This window comes from Nerophis ophidion, linkage group LG21, assembly GCF_033978795.1.
Source record: "Nerophis ophidion isolate RoL-2023_Sa linkage group LG21, RoL_Noph_v1.0, whole genome shotgun sequence".
NCBI lineage: Eukaryota > Metazoa > Chordata > Actinopteri > Syngnathiformes > Syngnathidae > Nerophis > Nerophis ophidion.
Genome location: NC_084631.1, coordinates 9648891 through 9671581, shown reverse-complemented (window position 1 = coordinate 9671581; position 22691 = coordinate 9648891). Strand labels below are relative to the sequence as shown.

The 22691-nt window shown below is 43.0% G+C and overlaps 1 protein-coding gene across 2 annotated transcripts in view; it reads left to right on the top strand.

Annotated features, from left to right (window-relative positions):
• iqgap3 (IQ motif containing GTPase activating protein 3) overlaps positions 1–22691 on the top strand; it is a 52721-nt gene that overhangs the window by 8176 nt on the left and 21854 nt on the right. For both annotated transcript variants that reach the window (XM_061881846.1, XM_061881845.1), the window contains exons 4-25: positions 4064–4141; positions 4215–4291; positions 4364–4431; positions 4498–4611; positions 4683–4861; positions 4995–5076; positions 5387–5550; positions 5669–5756; positions 5825–5988; positions 6062–6222; positions 6286–6401; positions 10542–10705; positions 10858–10948; positions 11126–11293; positions 13811–13953; positions 14022–14192; positions 14267–14350; positions 15785–15856; positions 15916–15985; positions 16053–16261; positions 16329–16481; positions 16549–16712. In XM_061881846.1, coding sequence (XP_061737830.1) covers positions 4064–4141; positions 4215–4291; positions 4364–4431; positions 4498–4611; positions 4683–4861; positions 4995–5076; positions 5387–5550; positions 5669–5756; positions 5825–5988; positions 6062–6222; positions 6286–6401; positions 10542–10705; positions 10858–10948; positions 11126–11293; positions 13811–13953; positions 14022–14192; positions 14267–14350; positions 15785–15856; positions 15916–15985; positions 16053–16261; positions 16329–16481; positions 16549–16712 — 2780 coding nt within the window. The remainder of the gene's footprint in view (positions 1–4063; positions 4142–4214; positions 4292–4363; positions 4432–4497; positions 4612–4682; positions 4862–4994; positions 5077–5386; positions 5551–5668; positions 5757–5824; positions 5989–6061; positions 6223–6285; positions 6402–10541; positions 10706–10857; positions 10949–11125; positions 11294–13810; positions 13954–14021; positions 14193–14266; positions 14351–15784; positions 15857–15915; positions 15986–16052; positions 16262–16328; positions 16482–16548; positions 16713–22691) is intronic.

Sequence of the window (22691 nt, the reverse complement as noted above, 5' to 3'; positions counted from 1 at the left end):
TTGCCGGGTCAAATTTTCATCCCTGTTTGAGTTTTTATTGGTCGACTTCAAAGTAATGAACTTTCCCGTACAATTTCTCAAATTTTGATTTGCCGAAAGTTTCATCAATCACAAATACTGCATTTCGGGTATTAGAACTCCCAAGTGTTATTGTTTTCGCCATGGCGAGCAATAAAGCCAAGAAGTTAAGCTTCAATTAAAAGTGGCCCCAGGAGCCACTTTTCAGCAAATGGCTCACTCATGAAGATGGAAAGATGTTTTGCACGCCATGTAAACAGGCTAAGAAAAAGAACACCATTACGACCGGGTGCACTTATTTTCAAAGATCCAGTCTCACCAGGCACCAAAAAACCTCATGTTACATCTTTCCTGCTTGTGTGTATGTGTACATACACTGTATGTATATGTGTGTTATTACTGTATGTGTTTATACAGTTTATGTATTTGTGTATATATTTGTATATGTATGTATACATATGAGTATATATATGTGTGTGTGTGTATATATATATATATATATATATATATAATATATATTACAATATATATATATATATATATATATATAATATATATTACAATATATATATATATAATATATATTACAATATATATATACAACGAAATGAACCCAGATTTCCCTCGCCCGGACGTGGGTCACCGGGGCCCCGCTCTGGAGCCAGGCCCGGAGTTGGGGCACGATGGCGAGCGCCTGGTGGTCGGGCCTGTTCCCATGGGGCCCGGCCGGGCACAGCCCGAAGAGGCAACGTGGGTCATCCCTCCAATGGGCTCACCACTCATAGGAGGGGCCATAGAGGTCGGGTGCATTGTGAGCTGGGCGGCAGCCGAAGGCAGGGCACTTGGCGGTCCGATCCTCGGCTACAGAAGCTAGCTCTTGGGACGTGGAACGTCACCTCACTGGGGGGGAAGGAGCCTGAGCTAGTGCGCGAGGTAGAGAAGTTCCGGCTGGATATAGTCGGACTCACCTCGACGCACAGCAAGGGCTCTGGAACCAGTTCTCTCGAGAGGGACTGGACCCTCTTCCACTCTGGCGTTGCCGGCAGTGAGAGGCGACGGGCTGGGGTGGCAATTCTGGTTGCCCCCCGGCTCAAAGCCTGTACGTTTGAGTTCAACCCAGTGGACGAGAGGGTAGCTTCCCTTCGCCTTCGGGTGGGGGGACGGGTCCTGACTGTTGTTTGTGCTTACGCACCAAACAGCAGTTCAGAATACCCACCCCTTTTTGGGTACACTCGAGGGAGTACTGGAAAGTGCTCCTCCGGGTGATTCCCTTGTCCTACTGGGAGACTTCAACGCTCATGTTGGCAACGACAGTGAAACCTGGAGAGGCGTGATTGGGAAGAATGGTCGCCCGGATCTAAACCCGAGTGGTGTTTTGTTATTGGACTTTTGTGCTCGTCACAGTTTGTCGATAACAAACACCATGTTCAAACATAAGGGTGTCCATATGTGCACTTGGCACCAGGACACCCTAGGCCGCAGTTCCATGATCGACTTTGTAGTTGTGTCATCGGATTTGCGGCCTTATGTTTTGGACACTCGGGTGAAGAGAGGGGCGGAGCTTTCTACCGATCACCACCTGGTGGTGAGTTGGCTGCGATGGTGGGGGAGGATGCCGGACTGACCTGGCAGGCCCAAGCGCATTGTGAGGGTCTGCTGGGAACGTCTGGCAGAGTCTCCTGTCAGAGAGAGTTTCAATTCACACCTCCGGGAGAACTTTGAACATGTCACGAGGGAGGTGCGGGACATTGAGTCCGAGTGGACCATGTTCCGAACCTCTATTGTCGAGGCGGCTGATTGGAGCTGTGGCCGCAAGGTTGTTGGTGCCTGTCGTGGCGGTAATCCCAGAACCCGTTGGTGGACACCAGCAGTGAGGGATGCCGTCAAGCTGAAGAAGGAGTCCTATCGGGTTCTTTTGGCTCATAGGACTCCGGAGGCAGTGGACGGGTACCGACGGGCCAAGCGGTGTGCAGCTTTAGCGGTCGCGGAGGCAAAAACTCGGACATGGGAAGAGTTCGGGGAAGCCATGGAAAACGACTTCCGGACGGCTTCGAAGCGATTCTGGACCACCATACGGCGCCTCAGGAAGGGGAAGCAGTGCACTGTCAACACCGTGTATGGTGCGGATGGTGTTCTGCTGACTTCGACTGCGGATGTTGTGGATCGGTGGAGGGAATACTTCGAAGACCTCCTCAATCCCACCAACACGTCTTTCTTTGAGGAAGCGGTGCCTTGGGAATCTGTAGTGGACTCTCCTATTTCTGGGGCTGAGGTCGCTGAGGTAGTTAAAAAGCTCCTCGGCGGCAAGGCCCCGGGGGTGGATGAGATCCGCCCGGAGTTCCTTAAGGCTCTGGATGCTGTGGGGCTGTCTTGGTTGACAAGACTCTGCAGCATCGCGTGGACATCGGGGGCGGTACCTCTGGATTGGCAGACCGGGGTGGTGGTCCCTCTCTTTAAGAAGGGGGACCGGAGGGTGTGTTCCAACTATCGTGGGATCACACTCCTCAGCCTTCCCGGTAAGGTTTATTCAGGTGTACTGGAGAGTAGGCTTCGCCGGATAGTCGAACCTCGGATTCAGGAGGAACAGTGTGGTTTTCGTCCTGGTCGAGGAACTGTGGACCAGCTCTATACTCTCGGCAGGGTTCTTGAGGGTGCATGGGAGTTTGCCCAACCAGTCTACATGTGCTTTGTGGACTTGGAGAAGGCATTCGACCGTGTCCCTCGGGAAGTCCTGTGGGGAGTGCTCAGAGAGTATGGGGTATCGGAATGTCTTATTGTGGCGGTCCACTCCCTGTATGATCAGTGTCAGAGCTTGGTCCGCATTGCTGGCAGTAAGTCGGACACGTTTCCAGTGAAGGTTGGACTCCGCCAAGGCTGTCCTTTGTCACCGATTCTGTTCATAACTTTTATGGACAGAATTTCTAGGCGCAGTCAAGGCGTTGAGGGGTTCCGGTTTGGTGGCCACGGGATTAGGTCTCTGCTTTTTGCAGATGATGTAGTCCTGATGGCTTCATCTGGCCGGGATCTTCAGCTCTCACTGGATCGGTTCGCAGCCGAGTGTGAAGCGACCGGAATGAGAATCAGCACCTCCAAGTCCGAGTCCATGGTTCTCGCCCGGAAAAGGGTGGAGTGCCATCTCCGGGTTGGGGAGGAGACCCTGCCCCAAGTGGAGGAGTTCAAGTACCTAGGAGTCTTGTTCACGAGTGGGGGAAGAGTGGATCGTGAGATCGACAGGCGGATCGGTGCGGCGTCTTCAGTAATGCGGACGTTGTATCGATCCGTTGTGGTGAAGAAGGAGCTGAGCCGGAAGGCAAAGCTCTCAATTTACCGGTCGATCTACGTTCCCATCCTCACCTATGGTCATGAGCTTTGGGTCATGACCGAAAGGATAAGATCACGGGTACAAGCGGCCGAAATGAGTTTCCTCCGCCGGGTGGCGGGGCTCTCCCTTAGAGATAGGGTGAGAAGCTCTGCCATCCGGGAGGAGCTCAACGTAAAGCCGCTGCTCCTTCACATCGAGAGGAGCCAGATGAGGTGGTTCGGGCATCTGGTCAGGATGCCACCCGAACGTCTCCCTAGGGAGGTGTTTAGGGCACGTCCAACTGGTAGGAGGCCACGGGGAAGACCCAGGACACGTTGGGAAGACTATGTCTCCCGGCTGGCCTGGGAACGCCTCGGGATCCCCCGGGAAGAGCTAGACGAAGTGGCTGGAGATAGGGAAGTCTGGGCTTCCCTGCTTAGGCTGCTGCCCCCGCGACCCGACCTCGGATAAGCGGAAGATGATGGATGGATGGATATATGTGTGTGTAATACTTGGAGAGTCAAGTTTTTTCTGATCAGGTCAAAGGCCAGCAAATCTGAAAACGACAAGTTTATTTGGAAATCCTTTGTTGTTGACTGTTATGTCATCTATCCATAATGTGTTGCAGTGTGATGTGTTGCAGTGTGCTTGCATCAGTAATAGCAACGATTCATAAAGTCTTGTATATTCACAATATATTGAATCTATTGATAATGTCTCCAATTCATGATGTGATGACATCAGGGGGTGGGTCTTCAGTTCCGACATACTGACAACATCAACCACTGGAGGGAAGCCATGACTGCCCTTGGACTGCCAGCGGTCAGTAACTAATTAGTTACCATCTAGTAACTAGTTTGCCACCTTATCTGGACTATTGCTGCTGTACCCTCAGATCTTCCAGCCAGAAACGACCGACATTTACGACAAGAAGAACATGCCGAGGACTGTTTACAGCCTCCATGCGCTCAGGTAAGTCGTTCCGTCTGCCGACTTACCTGCCTGCTTGCCTGCCTGTCTGCCTGCTTACTTGTGTGTCTTCAGCATGTACCTGTACAGACTCGGCCTGGCTCCACAGATCACGGACCTTTGCGGGAAGGTTAAGTTCACAGGTAATAAAAAAATCATGCTGAATTGTTGCTTGGCAACGGTAACCATCGGTTTGTGCGTGCATACAGAGGAGGAAATCAACTACATGAGGCTGGAGTTGGACAAATATGGAATCCAGCTTCCCGCCTTTCACAAAATTGGAGGGATTCTGTCCAATGAGCTGTCAGTGGACGAAGCTGCAGGTAAACAAAATGACTTTGTAAGATTGCACAAGATTGAGATTCATAGTTGTCAAAATATTCTCATATCAAAGTTCATGCGGCGGTCATCGCCATCAATGAGGCTGTGGAAAGAGGTCAGGTCGAGGTCACGGCAGAGGCTCTCAGGAACCCAAGCGCCCAGCTCGGTGAACTGCAGGAGGCGCTGATGAGCATTTACCAAGAGATGCTGCTTCAGGCCAAAAGAAAGAAAGCACAGCTGGCTGCCACCCGGGTGAGTGTTGCTGTGTCAAAGGTCTGATCTATGGTGGCCAGTTCTAGTCCTGTGGAAAAACACGGCAGTTATTTGGTCACCGTGGAACAGGATCGTCACATGACACCCATTTTTATGTATCGTCTGACTTCAGGGTGGGGGCTCAGAGGACAACGACATCTATGAAGAGTACCTGACTCGCAGAGAAATCCAAAACAACGTTCTCCTGGTCAACGGTGAGAAGGTTGTCATAGTAACTGGGACAAAAAAACAATACCAATATCGCAATAGTCGGGTAACATATACTGTATATATTTGGGTTTTGAAACCTAGGGCACCACACGATTTAATCATTGGGGATAATGATTCGATTCAGAATCGATTCTTGATACAAAACAATTCTCGATTCAAAATCAATACTTTTTTTAATAATAATGGATGCTCATTCTATGATTAACTACATCCCATTACATCGCACAGCCCTAATGGTAACACAGCATTGTGACTTTTGCCGATGTCTGATGAAACTTGACTATTCCGCAACAGTGAGATCAGCGGTGGAGCAGGTGGATGAAGCTCTGGACTCTGCAGACGACCTTTCTCTCTTCTGCGCTCTCCAGCTGCCATGTTTGGCCCTCAAGGGCCTCCAGAGAGATAACAGGTCATGGTACCTGGAACAGCTGACAACTGACCGCCACATGAAGGCGCTGGTATGCACATGCACGGTCGCAATGTGTCACATGACTCTTACCCCTTTGCCCACCCTTTTGCCCTCTTAACTTGTCACAGAGATGTTGGTAAGAAACTGTGTGTAATCCTTTACCTCAGGATCAGGGCTCCGTGGATCCACTTAATCCCGATGAGCTTCAAGAGGCTGTGAGCGCTGCGAACCAGGAAGCGGAGAGCGCTAGGAAGAGTGAGCCACTTCCTGGAGTATTGTCTTATCGACGGCACTTCTCTTGATTTTGTGTGTGCGCGTTTCAGTTGAGGCAGCGGTACAGAGCGTCAACGACTCATTGCGCGGCAGTGACGCAAGACGCACGGTCAACTGTCTGATGACCTCTGACCTCCAGCTTCCCCCTGTCTTCCCGACTGCTGCCTCGCTGTATCACCGAGAACTGCAGCTCTTGCAGAGACGCGCGGCCCAGGTACATACCGTACACAGACACACACAGACACACACAATGGCGACACATGGGACTTGTGTGTTGCGTGCCGCAGGGTGTGCTGCAGCAGGAGGAGATGTTTGTTGCCGTGGAAATGCTGTCCGCAGTGGTGCTCATCAATCAGGTGGTGGAGACCGCAGACCTCCAGCAGTTCAGTTCCTCGTTGGTCAGTCCATCGGTGGGCTTGGCTGATGTCGACCACGCCTTGATGGACTGGTAAGGGACTTTGTCCGATGATGATGGCGATTCTGAAGACATTGACGGTGAATTCTTGCTTAGGTACTTTGAGTCTCTGACTCGGATGAAGCAGCAGGCAGGCAGAGAACTGCTGACCTGGAATCAGCTGCAGGAGGGAATCAACTCTGTGAACAAAAGTGCGCAAGCCGAACACCAGCGTGAGTAGCACTAATACACCCCCCCAATTACGGTTGTGTGATACATACGTTATAAATCAGGGGTTCTTCAACTTTTCCACTGCAGATATCTGTACTACAGACACTAAATGTGTCATTTTACTCTTGATTTTAATCCTATTTAAAAATTACAGCGCTAAAATAGATTAAAAATAATAATAATGAAATACATTGTAACTAAATGTAATTGTAAATAATGTTTCTTAAATAAACTGGCAATAAAATTAAAGTGCAAATTAAAATACAGCTTCATCACTTTAGTCATAATTTTTGCCCTTAAAGGGCAATTGCACTTTTTTTCACTCACAATCATTATAGAAGACATGATAGAGGGATTTTTTTAAATGCGTTTTAAAATATTTAATAAATGTAAATAAAAGCGTGCTAACAGTGGAGCCAATGGCAGGTCCTCTATTCCGCCCATAAAAAACAATAAATAACCATCCAAAAAGCGCCAACAATACTCTGTATTTCCATTTCATGACTTAAATATTAACCAAGTATTTAGGGATTTTGTTATTATCAGTGCTAACGGAGACCAACTATTTATGGCGGCAACGTGATCACTACCGTGTGCCAATGTTTGCATCGAGTGGTCTGCTGCTTCCTCGCTTCCCTACTCCTTGGAATTTTATTTTAAATCATATATAATTCCTCTCACCTGGATAGTAGATGGCTGAGGATACAATCCGAAAATTTGGTCCACTATGGCAGCCAATTTAGAACCCAGAACGACACGAAAAGACGCTTGGTTTCAGGCAGAATTGAGCAGCTCCTGTAGATCGCGTTTGTTTAATATTTACAAAGCATTTTTTTTTTTTTTTAATCCATCGTCATTTCTTTCATAATGATTGTGAACGACAGGCAAAATTCCCCAAAAAAGTGCGGTTCCCCTTTCAGAAACTTTATTATGACTTCTGCTCCAGACTTCTGTTTGTTTGATTATGTCATTACCGCTACGAGTGGTATTACAACTGAGTACTGCTGCGGCCCATACGGACCACAGCCCAGAAACTTTTTTTTTTTTTTTGGGGCGGCCAACTAGGATATGCTCGCGTCTCAACAATGGGCCATGAGCAATGGTTAAGAAACACTGATATAAATAATATAAATTAACTAAAACTGAAAGATTTTAGGTGGAGTTTAAAAAATATATTTTATATATTTCTTCTTCTTCTTCTTCTTCTTCTTCTTCTTCTTCTTCTTCTTCTTCTTCTTCTTCTTCTTCTTCCTCTTCTTCGGTAGTCTCCAACTCCCACATCGTTCATTGGATTGATTCCGTTTAAATGTCAAATGGTACAGCGCATTCAGGACATGTGTGCGCCTTTCCAAAAATGACCAGTTTTAGTGTAATTCATAACTTTTCAGTATTTACCCCCTTTTTTTCTATCTCCTTCTTCTCCCACGTCTTTCAATTAATTCAAACCGTTCCACCATTAAGATGTTTGTCTTAGTCGGAACAACAAAGCTATCTATTTTTAAAAGCCGAAAAATTCCCATCTATTAGGGTATTCATGATTTTCCAAAATATTGGACAATACAATTGGTACTCAGCCCACATTTCTCACTTACCTTTGTGTTTTTTTTCCTCCCTGAAAATGACCTTGAATGCAAGTACATATTCAACACTATCACAATGTAAATTTTTTTGTAGTTAAAAAAACATTTATTTAGTCTGAAATTAGCAAAAAAGCTATACTTTAGCTGATATGCATTCTGGGTAATGATGTAATTTTTACCTGTTGTATTGAAAGTACACAGTGGAAGCATTGTTGATATTTCAATGAACAATCATTTCTATTTCTCACAATCACTTCTATTGCTCATATATATTATACAAATCCATCCATCCATCCATCCATCCATTTACAACCGCTTATTCCCTTTTTTTGGGGGTCGCGGGGGGCGCTGGCGCCTATCTCAGCTACAATCGGGCGGAAGGCGGGGTACACCCTGGACAAGTCGCCACCTCATCGCAGGGCATATTATACAAATATTATTTAATAATATGTCATTTTTTTTTTTATTTAATGATTGTTTATTGTGCTTGTGTGACATACTTATGAAGAAGCTTTTCGTCAAATAAGTCCATTGAACTTAGCTTGTAATGGCTAACAGTAAGAGTCCAGTGTCAATATTTGCAAAATGTCATATTTGATGACTTACTGTTTCAAGCGTAAAGTGTCATTATTTAGCCTGGGATGTCTATAATGTCTCTACTAATACTGTATAAGTTATAGTTTCAACTTATCCCCTCTAAATGTTAGCTTGTTTGCAAGTAAATGTTTCATAAAATTAGGTAGCATATTTCATTGTAATGGGCAGCATGGTGGACCAGGGGTTAGGTCATATGATCACCACACACATGTTTGCTCTTTCTTACACAGATGATTAATTTATTTGTTGGTGTGTATCATACATACACACACAAACACACACATATATAGAGGGGTTAGTGCGTCTGCCTCACAATACGAAGGTCGTGAGTTGTCCTGGGTTCAATCCCGGGCTCGGGATCTTTTTGTGTGGAGTTTGCATGTTCTCCCTGTGACTGCTTGGGTTCCCTCCGGGTACTCCGGCTTCCTCCCACCTCCAAAGACATGCACCTGGGGATAGGTTGATTGTCAACACTAAATTGGCCCTAGTGTGTGAATGTGAGTGTGAATGTTGTCTATCTATCTGTGTTGGCCCTGTGATGAGGTGGCGACTTGTCCAGGGTGTACACCGCCTTCCGCCCGAATGCAGCTAAGACAGGCTCCAGCACCCCCCGCGACCCCAAAAGGGACAAGCGATAGGAAATGGATGGATAAATGGATTTCATTGTAATAAAAATGTTGCTTTATGCCCAAAATTAGCTGAAAACAGTACGATTACAACATTGAATTCTGTGTAGACACGTCATCAACAGTTGAATGGCTCCCTTTAACAACCAAAATTCAACATGACTTTGGCAACTCGGCTGTTTGGCCACATGGATAACACCCATGCCTTTCATCTGAGAAACGAGGGCTCGTAGCCAACAGACGACCAGAAGGCATGTTTTTTGGAAGTTTTACATCTTTGAGGCAAATAGTTTAATTCAAACTATTACGATGCACTATAAGGCGCACCTGATTATAAGGCGCACCTTCAATGAATGGCCTATTTTAAAACTTTTTTCATATATAAGGCATTATAAGGCACATAGAATAGATGCTACAGTAGAAGCTGGGGTTACGTTATGCATCCTTTAGATTAGGGGTAGGGAACCTATGGCTCTAGAGCCAGATGTGGCTCTTTTGATGACTGCATCTGGCTCTCAGATAAATCTCAGCTGACATTGCTTAACAGGATAGGTAATGAATAATTACGCTGGTAATCACAGTGTTAAAATTAACCCCGTATCAAGACTACAAAGACATCAGCAAAACCACACAGTAACATAAGTCGCATTAATGGTAAGAAGCATTTTATTTATTATTGGTTATTTTTAGGTGTGCCTTATAGTGAGGAAAATACGGTACATTTTTAATTTTTATACTCATGTTACGTTTCAATACAGTTTTCAATCTCTAAAATGTAAACCATTTCACAGTTAAACCGCTTCTATTGTTCATTCTACATTCAACAAGCATTTCAGTTGAGCTTCAGCTCTCCAAATTTTCAAACCATTTTGTACTGTTTATTCAATCTTTGTCTCTAAATTAATTCTGCAGTCCCTCAGCTTTCAAATTCAGCTTCAGTAATGATTGGAGCATTAACACGCAATTACAGAATTGCATACATTTTTATTTTCAGTTTTGAAGAACAGACATACAGTACACACAACAGCAAGACCAAGGCGTCACCACAAAGGCGGCGCTCTGTAAACAAGGTAGTAAAATGGTAAACATGGGTTGAGGAGAAGGAGCAGGAGAAAAAAAAAGCAATACACCAACTTGGCTCCACTAGAAGGGGGGGACTCTGTTTGAGACCAGGAAAAACATTGAGCAATGTACATGTGAATATATTACAACACACAACTGCAAACTTGTAATATTGCGATATATAGATTTTAGGCTATATTGCCCATATGCAGTGCGCAATGTTACGCTAATGTTCTCAACACCTCAAACTATTTAATAATGACTTCTCACTCTTTAGAGATTCTGGCACTCCGTCTGGTGAATGAGGCCGTGTTCGTTGGGGACGCCCAAAAGCTGCTCTCGGCACTGACGCTGCCCTCTAGCGGTGTGGAGGAGGTGGTTCCCATCAACGCCTACAGATATCTCAGCTTGTTGAGCGTAACCAAGCAGCGAAAATCTCAGGTGATCACACTGACAACACGCACCACCGCATGAATGGCTGCATCGGTGAATGACTCCCGGTGAGCGAGTGTTCAAACGTACGACTTTTCTTTGAAACTAGAGTTTGGTGGGTTGTTATTGTTAGGTCATGTCTTTCTCTGTGGATCAAATAGTTAAGTGGAGGTGCAGAAGCCGAGCTGCGGTTGGCTGATATACAGGAAGTGGTGAGAAGAGCCAACCAGGACACCCGGAAAGCTCTGAAGTGTGAGGGCATCATTTGTTCCTTAAGTGCCTGGTGGTGAAGTGGTACACTATCTTTTTTGTGCAGCCACTGCGGAAGCAAATCCCTCACACTTTGTGTGTGTGTGTGTGTGTGTGTGTGTGTGTGTGTGTGTGTGTGTGTGTGTGTGTGTGTGTGTGTGTGTGTGTGTGCGCCTGCAGTGTGTCTGGCAGCCGCTGCTGTCAACCAAGCTGTGAAAGAGAGACAGCCGCATCAGACACTGCGAGTTTTGTCTCTACCAGAGCTGGCACTACAGGGTGTGGACCGTCGCTGTGCGGCAGAGTACCAGCAACGGCTTTACGCTCTCATCCGGCAAAAGATGAGCACAGGTGACATGTCCTGACGAGTAATGAGTACCGTAACAGGGGTCCATAATGGCAACTGGTGCCGATGTAAAACATAACCACACCAAAAAAAATAAGTAGCTCTTGGTGCCTCATTTGGGTGTTAGATGGAAGCTCTCAGTAATATTGTACAAGTAAGGTCTTGAAAGTAATGTACAGTCCCGACTGAAGCATGCAGAGTCTCACGCTCTTTTTTTTTTTCGCTTAATTGCTGGCCTTAAAGGAGAATTGAACTTTTTTGTAAAATTTTAAAGATCATTTACAATCCCAAGAACATCCAACAAGCGCCAACAATATTCCATTGACATGTCGTGACCTGAATATTAACCAAATAGTAGAGATATTGTTATGATAAGCACTAAGGCAGACAAACTCTTTTTATAGAGCTAACTAGCTCACGCTGTTATATTGACATACTGAGCTGCTGCATTGTTAATGCTAGATCATAAATAATGCCTTTCACCTGGATAGTAAAAGGTTGTGTTCATAAACCAAGACGTTGGTCAACTTAGACATCCAACTTAGACCCAGAGATGGCGAGAAAGACACAAAAAGACATTAGTTTGTGGCACTTTTAATCTGGTGAGCATGATGATCAATTCATGTAAAGGGGAATATATAAACATCCCATCAGTCTTTATCCCACTGAGAGCAGACATTGTACAGTAAGTTTTATGATATATGTTTAACTTGCTGAGCACTTAGCAATACTGCTACATGATGCTTAGTGTTTCACTTAAGCTGCAACTGTTTAGCACACAGCTTCTAAAACTTGTAGATCCTCCTCCTTATATTCAGGATCAAAAATAAAAGTATCTGGATCCTCATATGTCCCAAAGTAGTCTTTGTTGTCTTTCATCAAGTCTGCCATGATTAGTAGTGTTGTTGTTGAGAGGAAAAGCAAACGTTTTGATGCGTCTGTGAAATTAATATAAAATTAAAATGAGCGACATATGAAAATATTGCATGGTTTTATGAATGTGCCTGTTAGTACATTGCATGTACTTTATATTTACAGAGTGTTTATAAAACATTAATGAGTTTTTTTAAGTGTTTTATAGGCAGAATAGAGCAACTTCTAGTGTCTCCATTGTTAGCTGACTTGTGCTAACAATGGAGACATTTAACAACTAAAAATAAAAACGCACACACACATATATATATATATATATATATATATATATATATATATATATATATATATATATATATATATATATATATATATATATATATATATATATATATATATGTGTATATATTACATATATATATATATACATATATATATAGACACACTGTGTGTGTATATACTGTATATTAGGGCTGGGAAATGTATCGATATACACAATATATCGCGGGTTTGTCTCTGTACGATATAGAAAATGACTATCGTGATATTCGAATATACGTTCTCACGCAGTTGCTTTTAGCTGTGGGATCACATTACAGGCTCTTCTTGCTCTTTCACGTCTCTCCTCACAGACAAGCAGGCGCACCTTCTTACATACGTACATATACGCCCTCGTGGAGCAGCATGGGTAACATTAGCTGTGATGCTATCAGAGCCGTGCGAGTGGTAATACGAGAGAAAGAAGGTGCGAATGAAGGTGGTTTGATTCCAAGTGGTAATATGTCGAACAGACAACCGTAATAAGTCAAGCATGCGGCACAAGCGTTGCTATAAAAAGTAGCATCACTGCTAATATGTAGCATCATTTGCAAAATCACCTGCTAGAGAATGAAGAGAATTTGATAACGTCCGTAGTAACCTGCCACATAGCGAGGGACGAATACTATTTGATTTCCTATTATGCAGCTTATTTATATTTGACACTTAAAATGTCTCTGACAATCTTGCACTTTCTGTTTTGGAAATGACATGAACGTTTGTGCCACTGCTTAATAACTGTTTAATAAATACAGTTTTGGTCAATTGACTTACCGTATTTTTCGGACTATAAGTCGCGTTTTTTTTGTAGGTGAGACTTGGCCAAGCTATAAAAAGAATGTTTTTATTTTTTTTTTGGTTTGGCCGGGTCTCACCCCCCGCTGGACAGTGGAGAAAACTGACTTATAGTCCGAAAAATACGGTAGTTGTGATTTCCCCCTCTGCATGAACGTTTAAAAGTAGCATATAATAATGCAGTATGAAGAAAAATGTTTTAATGTAGACATAAAATCATCATACTGCCGTGATTATATGAATCAAGTATTAATTCAAGGCCAAGGCAAATTATCGAGATATATATCGCGATATGGGCTAAACATATTGAGATATTGAAAAAAGGCCATATCGCCCAGCCCTAGTGTTTATACTGTATATGTGACCTATCTCGTTACATCTATGGCCACAACAACACCGCACTTTTGATGCACCAATTAGAGTACACACTGTATTGTCACAAATTGTACTTATTAATGTATTACTTTTCCTTTTGCAGTAAGTCGTGACAGGACACAGGTGGTGTAATGTATGTCACCAATGTGTTGTGTTTGCAGGAGACAACAGGAGTCAGTGGGTTCGATTCCAAATGGGTGATGGATCGTTGTACTTTTTCGATCTGAACAAACTGGAAGGCCACTGGGAGAAACCGCACAGTTTTGTGCCCAACAGCGTGTTCCTGGACCAACACGAGATCCAGGTGACACCGCGACTGACCAACACACTGCAGCTTTTCACACTTGCTAATGTCATGTGACTTTCTGACAGGAAGTGGTCAGCAGTGTTTGGAACGCGTACGAGCACCAGATGCTGTGGGCCAATAACGAAGCACTGGTCATTCGCCTGCAGGCGGCCATTCGAGGCTTTCTCATTCGGCAGCAGGTGGCGTCTCGTCAATGTTACCTACACAGCCAGACCGACGCTGTCATCCTGATCCAGGTGTGTGGTCCATCTCGCAAAGAAAGCACAGGTCACTTCGACTTGAGCCTTATGCTTTTCATTTCTGTGTTTAGTCTCACTGGAGGAAGGTGGTCCAGCAGAGAGCGTACAGGCGGCGGCTGCAGTTCCTCTACATGAACTGGAGGGCGGCGGTGAAGGTAGCTATCAACGAGATCAGAGCTGTCCAAACTTTTTCCACTGAGCGTCGCACACTGAAAAATGAAAGCATGTTTGCCCCATTTTTGATAACTAATGAATTCAAAACAATACTATACTGCCTTTGAAAAATACCAGTACTTTTATCTGCATGCTGCCGTGCGAAGGCGCATGTTGGTTGTGTCAAAATGCACACACAAAGAGCATGCATGCAGAAACGGTGTGGGGAGGGAATAATGGCAAAAAAACTGCAATTGTACTGGTAAACAGTGGGTATGTGAAGCGCAATATAGAAGTATTTTTGTTTTATTTTTAACAATGTGTATTTTACCTGGTACATGTTTTATGTTTACTTTTAGCCATAGTATTGTTTTTCGTTTTTATGATTTTTTATTTGTTTGTTTAATGCCCTTTTTGTCAAATAAACTTGTTTTTCATAGCAAACACACAAAATATTAAATATTTTTCACAAAAAAATATTTAAAAGTACAATATTTGATGTAAAGTAATTGGAGCCTCGAAGTTCAATAATGTATAACATTGATTTTGAATCATTATTATTTTTTGAGCAATGACAGTTTAAAAAAATCCCGCTAAAATTACTGGGAATCCATAAGGGCCCCACTTATAAAAGTATTAAAAATAAAAGTCAGACACTTCACATTATATATATTTTTTACTTTCAAGACTTGCATCTCTCGATCAACTTCTGATCTATCTGTTGTTGTTTTTTTTGTTTGTTTTGTGCCCTTTTTATCAATGATTAAAAAAAAATAGTTTTTATATGGTAAAAACGCGAAATATGCAATATTTTTTCCCAAAAATATTTCAAAGTACAATATTTGATGTGAAGTAATTGGAGCCTTAGATAGGTCATTAATAGTGCTATTGATTCATGAGCAATGACATAGAAAAAAAAATCCACAAAAATTATTGGGGATCCAATAGAGTCCCACTCATAATTACATTAAAGACTTAAATCTGTAGATCAACTTCAGATTTTATCTGTTGATTAAAAGTTTTTATTTCTTTGTTTTTGTTAGTTTTTTCTCCCTTTTTATCAAAGATTTAAAAAAAAAAAAGTTTAATGACAAAAACACAAAATATGCAATATTTCTCCCCCAAAACATATCAAAGTACAATTTTCGATGTAAAGTAACTAGAGCCTTGAATAGGTCAATGATTTATGACGTTGATTTTGATTCATTATTATTTTTTGAGCAATGACAGTTATAAAGAAAAAACAGCCTGCATGGCAGTTTGTGTTATTAGAGTCAACATTGCAACTTTTTCTCGTTTCATTACACCCGTATTCCACTTTCTTAATTTTTTTTTCAAATATTTTTATTAAAGTAACTTTAGAATGTGCTGCAGGCCGCCCTTTGGATACCTCTGAACTGTATGTAGTTTCATATTTACATTGTGTTTCCTGTCAGATTCAGGCCTTTGTGAAGATGTGGTTAACCAGAAGACGATATCGAGCTCGATTAAATTTCTTCAGACAAAATGTAAGCCGTCATCAGCCTAGCGTGTGTTCCGTCGGTGTGCTGACTGTGTGCGTCCACAGGTGGCCGCCATCATTAAGATCCAGGCTTTCTTCAGAGCCAGTCGGGCGCGGGGAGATTATAGAATGCTGGGTAGGTTCCCCAAAAGTACGTCCTTGGTGATGGGTCACGTGGCTTCTAATGAACGCATCCATCTTAGTGCACTCGGACACGCCCCCCCTCTGCGTGGTGAGGAAGTTTGTTCACCTGCTCGACTTGGGTGACGGAGACATTCGGGAGGAGGCGGAACTTCTTCGCCTTAGGCAGGAAGTGGTGAGGACCATTCGCTTCAACCGCCAGCTGGAGGCCGACCTGGACCTGATGGACCTAAAGATTGGCCTCCTGGTCCGCAACAGAGTCACCTTGCAGGTGGGGAAACCTGGATATTGTTTTTTTGGTTCTGTGCTGGAGAGGGATTGTGTGCCACGTCTTCCAGGAAGTGGAGTCTCACTGCAGGAAACTAACCAAGAAGAACAAGGAGAAGCTGTCAGACATGATGGACGTGGAGAGGAGTAAAGGTCTCAAGGCTCTGAGCCGAGACCGGAAGGAGAGACTTGAAGCCTACCAGCACCTCTTCTACCTGCTACAGGTGGGCCACACCTGCTATAAGCGCACTGCCTATAAGTAAGAAGTCCACATAAGTCGATGCGTTTCAGACCGAGCCCTCCTACCTGGCCCAGCTGATCTTTCTGATGCCTCAGAGTCGTTGCACCTCATTCATGGAGATGTTGGTCTTTAGCCTGTTCAACTACGGCGCTGACCACCGTGAGGCCTTCTTGCTGCTGCAGCTTTTCACTGAGGCGCTGCAGTTTGAGATCAGGTGACATCGCATGTCCGTTACTAACCAAGAGCGCCTGACAAGGTAGAAGTGGGGCGGGGTGGTAAAACAATGGCAAGGATCCTGGGGAATTTTGCCAGTTATTCAGGATCCTTATATAAGATGAGCACACTTGTTTTTCTTGTTGTTATGCATTCTAAATTGTAAATAACCACTAGCAAAAGTCAGTAACAATGTAGTCAAGAGTAGTTGCTCTATTGCACCTATAAAGTGCTCTAAAAAGCATCCAAACACCTCCATTAAGGTTTTATATACATTATGTAAGTATGTATGCAATGTAGTGACATTCATATTAACATGTAGTAGTTACATATTTTGATTATTTAAGCCAACGCGGAAAATTAATTTAAAAAACACATTGGAAAAACACACTTTTTTTCCTTTTTTTTATTTTTAAACAACACCCCTGGTTACTGTTGACTTTATGACAACCAACAAACATGATAAAACATCCCTTACTGTACACAATCTGCTGTCACTAGAATGCCAACTGCTAGGATGTCGTTATATTCCCGTTTAGTTGTAGAATGACCCGTCTGATTACATCCTCATCCTTCCAGGGGAGAGGCATGAGTTATGACCTAGAATAAACTTTCATGAGTAGGGAAGCGAGGAAGCAACTCGCCAGACGATAATGTCAAAATAGCCAATGACCTCGGTGCTGCTATAAATAGTTTGTCTGCGTTAGCGCTTATAATAACAATGTTATTAATACTTGGTTAATATTTAAGTCACCAAATGTAAATACAGTATTATTGGCTCTTTTTGGATGGTTATTTATTGGGTTTTATGGGGGTAGTAGAGGACCTCCCGGTGGCTCCGTTGTAAGCAGACTTTTACTTACATTAATTTTTGAGTTCGAATGCATAAAAAAACAAAAAACATCCATCATGTATTTCATTATGATTGTGAATGATAGGCAAAATCCCCCCAAAAAATTGCAAAGGGAACTGCAATTTTTTTTCCCTATTGTTCACAATCATAATGAAAGACAAGCACACTTACTATTCTTCTTTTAATGCATTCTAAATTGTAAATAAACACCAGCAATAGTCGGCTAACCATATAGTCGAGGGTAGTCGCTCGTTTCCGCCTAGTAAGCGCTCTAAAAAAATATCCAAACACCTCCATCAATGTTTTATAAACATGCTGTAAGTATGTCAGTAATGTAATATTCGTATTAACGTGTAATATTTACATATTTTGATCATTTTAAGCATACGGCACCACAACATTCACTTTTCCTTCAACAGCAACACTACTAATCATGAAAACTTAATGAGAGAGAACAAAGACCACTTTGGGACAAATGACGATCCAGAAACTGAAGAAGTCTGAATATAAGGAGGATGATCTACAAGTTTTAGAAGCGTTGTGCTCAACAGATGTAGCTTTAGTTAAACACTAGGCGTCACGTGGCAGTATTGTTAAGTGCTTAACAAGATAAACAAAAATAATAAAACAGTCACTTACTGTACAATGTCTGCTCTCACTGGGATAAAGACTGACGGGATGTTTATATCTTCTAGTTTACATTGTTGTGGGGCGGTATAGCTCGGTTGGTAGAGTGGCCTTGCCAGCAACTTGAGGGTTGCAGGTTCGATTCCCGCTTCCGTCATCCTAGTCACTGCCGTTGTGTCCTTGGGCAAGACACTTTACCCACCTGCTCCCAGTGCCACCCACACTGGTTTAAATGTAACTTAGATATTGGGTTTCACTATGTAAAGCGCTTTGAGTCACTAGAGAAAAGTGCTATATAAATATAATTCACTTCACATGAGAAATTAATCATAATCTTCACGAATGGTTAAAAAAAACATGAGTGCATGTAGCATTTTTTTTGTGTCAAAGTTGGATGTCAAAGCAGACCAACTTCTCGGTTTATGTCCACAACCTTCTACTCTCCAAGTGAGAGGCCCGATTTATAATCCAGATCAGTGGTTCTCAAACTGTTTTCACCAAGTAGTACCTCAGAAAACACTTCAAGAACCACCATAAAGACCAACAATAAAATACAGCAGTGTAGTAGGCATAATTATTCATTAAAAACAAGGCAGAGGTTTTATTTAACAAGTATATTTCATATATTTGGCCACTGTAACATTACACGATTTGAACAGTAATACTGTGTTTGAATATTTAATTGAGTGATTCTTTGGATAGCGCCCAGTACCACAGTTTGAGAATTGCTCATCAAGAATTAACTTTTACCAACTTAGAGGTGAAACAGCAGCTGGTCACTGGGTCAGTATGTCAATATAGTAGCATAAGCTAGTTAGCTCTCCGTGATCGCGGTGTTGCCAAAAGTAGTACCTCGCTGTTAGCGCTAATGATAACACTATCGCTAAAACTTTGTTAATATTCCGGTCACAACATGCAAATAGAGTATTCTTGGCACTTTTTGGGTGTTTTCCAAGATGGCGGCGCCCGGACGGGCTGCGCTCTCGAGGAGCTCCTGCTAAAGATGGAACATTTGGCAGAAATACCGGACAATTCCACAAACTTTATGGCTGGCTCGCATCGTGGTCACTCTGTGATCACGTACGACCGTCAGACACTTCTGGATGTGGACATATCGGGCTGTTTTGGACTGATAGACACTTGCGTGCTAGACTTGCTAACTAGCATGGGAATACATCGGCGGCTACACCCAGCGGCCTGTGAAGCAGGGGAGTCTAGTAGCAGCGGGGGCCGTCTACGGAGCAGACGCCAGCGGTGTGATCGGAAACGCGGATGCCGAGCGGGGCTAAAAACAAAGCAGAATGCTAATCCCCACAGAACACCACTTTCCTCCATCATGAAGACGGATTTAGATGGAAAATGCGAGACTACTGGTCTGGGTAAGGAGTCAGTTAAATTAGAACAAGTTTTTTCTGCTTTGAGTGTTTCAGAGTTGGACATGTGTTTTACTGAGGTGGCTAACTATGATGCGTGCAGTTTATCAAAGCAACAAACAAACAATCGGAAAATCCCCGTTACTGAGGTGGCTAACTATGATGCGTGCAGTTTATCAAAGCAACAAACAAACAATCGGAAAATCCCCGTTACTGAGGTGGCTAACCATGATGCGTGCAGTTTATCAAAGCAACAAACAAACAATCGGAAAATTCCTGTCGTATCAATTCCTAGATATGGTCGTAACTATACTAAATGCACCGGGCATAATAAACACAACATTATTAATATTGCTACTACAGATAATTTGATCAAAAACTCCCTAACTACAGATAATTTGATCAAAAACTCCCTAAAACAGCCCACTACCTATAATATAGGTTTTTTAAACATAAGATCATTGTCTCCTAAAACGTTGTTAGTTAATGATATTATCAGAGACAACAATCTTAACGTCATCGGTCTCAGCGAAACCTGGCTTAAACCAAACGACTTTTTTGCGCTAAATGAGGCATGTCCTCCTAACTTTACACATGCGCATATTGCCCGTCCGCTCAAAAGGGGTGGGGGGGTCGCACTAATATACAACGAAAACTTTAACCTTAGTCCTAACATAAATAATAAATATAAATCGTTTGAGGTGCTTACTATGAGGTCTGTCACACCGCTGCCTCTACACCTGGCTGTTATCTACCGCCCCCCAGGGCCCTATTCGGACTTTATTAATGAATTCTCAGAGTTCGTTGCTGATCTAGTGACACACGCCGATAATATAATCATAATGGGGGACTTTAATATCCATATGAATACCCCATCGGACCCACCGTGCGTAGCGCTCCAGACTGTAATTGATAGCTGTGGTCTCACACAAATAATAAATGAACCCACGCATCGCAACGGTAATACGATAGACCTAGTGCTTGTCAGGGGCATCACCGTTTCCAAAGTTACGATACTCCCGTATACTAAAGTATTGTCCGATCATTACCTTATAAAATTCGAGGTTCAGACGCATGTTCGTCAAACTAATAATAATAATAACTGCTATAGCAGCCGCAACATTAATACAGCCACAACGACAACTCTTGCTGACCTACTGCCCTCGGTAATGGCACCATTCCCAAAGTATGTGGGCTCTATTGATAACCTCACTAACAACTTTAACGACGCCCTGCGCGAAACCATTGATAACATAGCACCGCTAAAGTTAAAAAAGGCTCCAAAAAAGCGCACCCCGTGGTTTACAGAAGAAACTAGAGCTCAGAAATTATTATGTAGAAAGCTGGAACGCAAATGGCGCACGACTAAACTTGAGGTGCACCATCAAGCATGGAGTGATGGTTTAATAACTTATAAACGCATGCTTACCTTAGCTAAAGCTAAATATTACTCAAATCTCATCCACCGTAATAAAAACGATCCTAAATTTTTGTTTAGTACGGTAGCATCGCTAACCCAACAAGGGACTCCTTCCAGTAGCTCAACCCACTCAGCTGATGACTTTATGCAATTCTTTAGTAAGAAAATTGAAGTCATTAGAAAGGAGATTAAAGACAATGCGTCCCAGCTACAACGGGGTTCTATTAACACTGACACGATTGTATATACGGCGGATACTGCCCTCCAAAATAGTTTCTCTCGTTTTGAGGAAATAACATTAGAGGAATTGTTACAACGTGTAAATGGAATAAAACAGACAACATGTTTACTTGACCCTCTTCCTGGGAAACTGATCAAGGAGCTCTTTGTATTATTAGGTCCATCAGTGCTAAATATTATAAACTTATCACTCTCCTCGGGCACTGTTCCCCTAGCATTCAAAAAAGCGGTTATTCATCCTCTTCTTAAAAGACCTAACCTCGATCCTGACCTCATGGTAAATTACCGACCGGTGTCTCACCTTCCCTTTATTTCAAAAATCCTTGAAAAAATTGTTGCGGAGCAGTTAAATGAACACTTAGCGTCTAACAATCTATGTGAAACCTTTCAATCCGGTTTCAGGGCAAATCACTCCACGGAGACAGCCCTCGCAAAACTGACTAATGATCTATTGCTAACGATGGATTCTGATGCGTCATCTATGTTGCTGCTCCTCGATCTTAGCGCTGCTTTCGATACCATCGATCATAATATTTTATTAGAACGTATCAAAACACGAATTGGTATGTCAGACTTAGCCCTGTCTTGGTTTAATTCTTATCTTACTGATAGGATGCAGTGTGTCTCCCATAACAATGTGACCTCGGACTACGTTAAGGTAACATGTGGAGTTCCCCAGGGTTCGGTCCTTGGCCCTGCACTCTTCAGCATCTACATGCTGCCGCTAGGTGACATCATACGCAAATACGGTATTAGCTTTCACTGTTATGCTGATGACACCCAACTCTACATGCCCCTAAAGCTGACCAACACGCCGGATTGTAGTCAGCTGGAGGCGTGTCTTAATGAAATTAAACAATGGATGTCCGCTAACTTTTTGCAACTCAACGCCAAAAAAACGGAAATGCTGATTATCGGTCCTGCTAGACACCGAACTCTATTTAATAATACAACTCTAACATTTGACAACCAAACAATTAAACAAGGCGACACGGTAAAGAATCTGGGTATTATCTTCGACCCAACTCTCTCCTTTGAGGCACACATTAAAAGCGTTACTAAAACGGCCTTCTTTCATCTCCGTAACATCGCTAAAATTTGCTCCATTCTGTCCACTAAAGACGCTGAGATCATTATCCATGCGTTTGTTACGTCTCGCCTCGACTACTGTAACGTATTATTTTCGGGTCTCCCCATGTCTAGCATTAAAAGATTACAGTTGGTACAAAATGCGGCTGCTAGACTTTTGACAAGAACAAGAAAGTTTGATCACATTACGCCTGTACTGGCTCACCTGCACTGGCTTCCTGTGCACTTAAGATGTGACTTTAAGGTTTTACTACTTACGTATAAAATACTACACGGTCTAGCTCCATCTTATCTTGCCGATTGTATTGTACCATATGTCCCGGCAAGAAATCTGCGTTCAAAGGACTCCGGCTTATTAGTGATTCCCAAAGCCCAAAA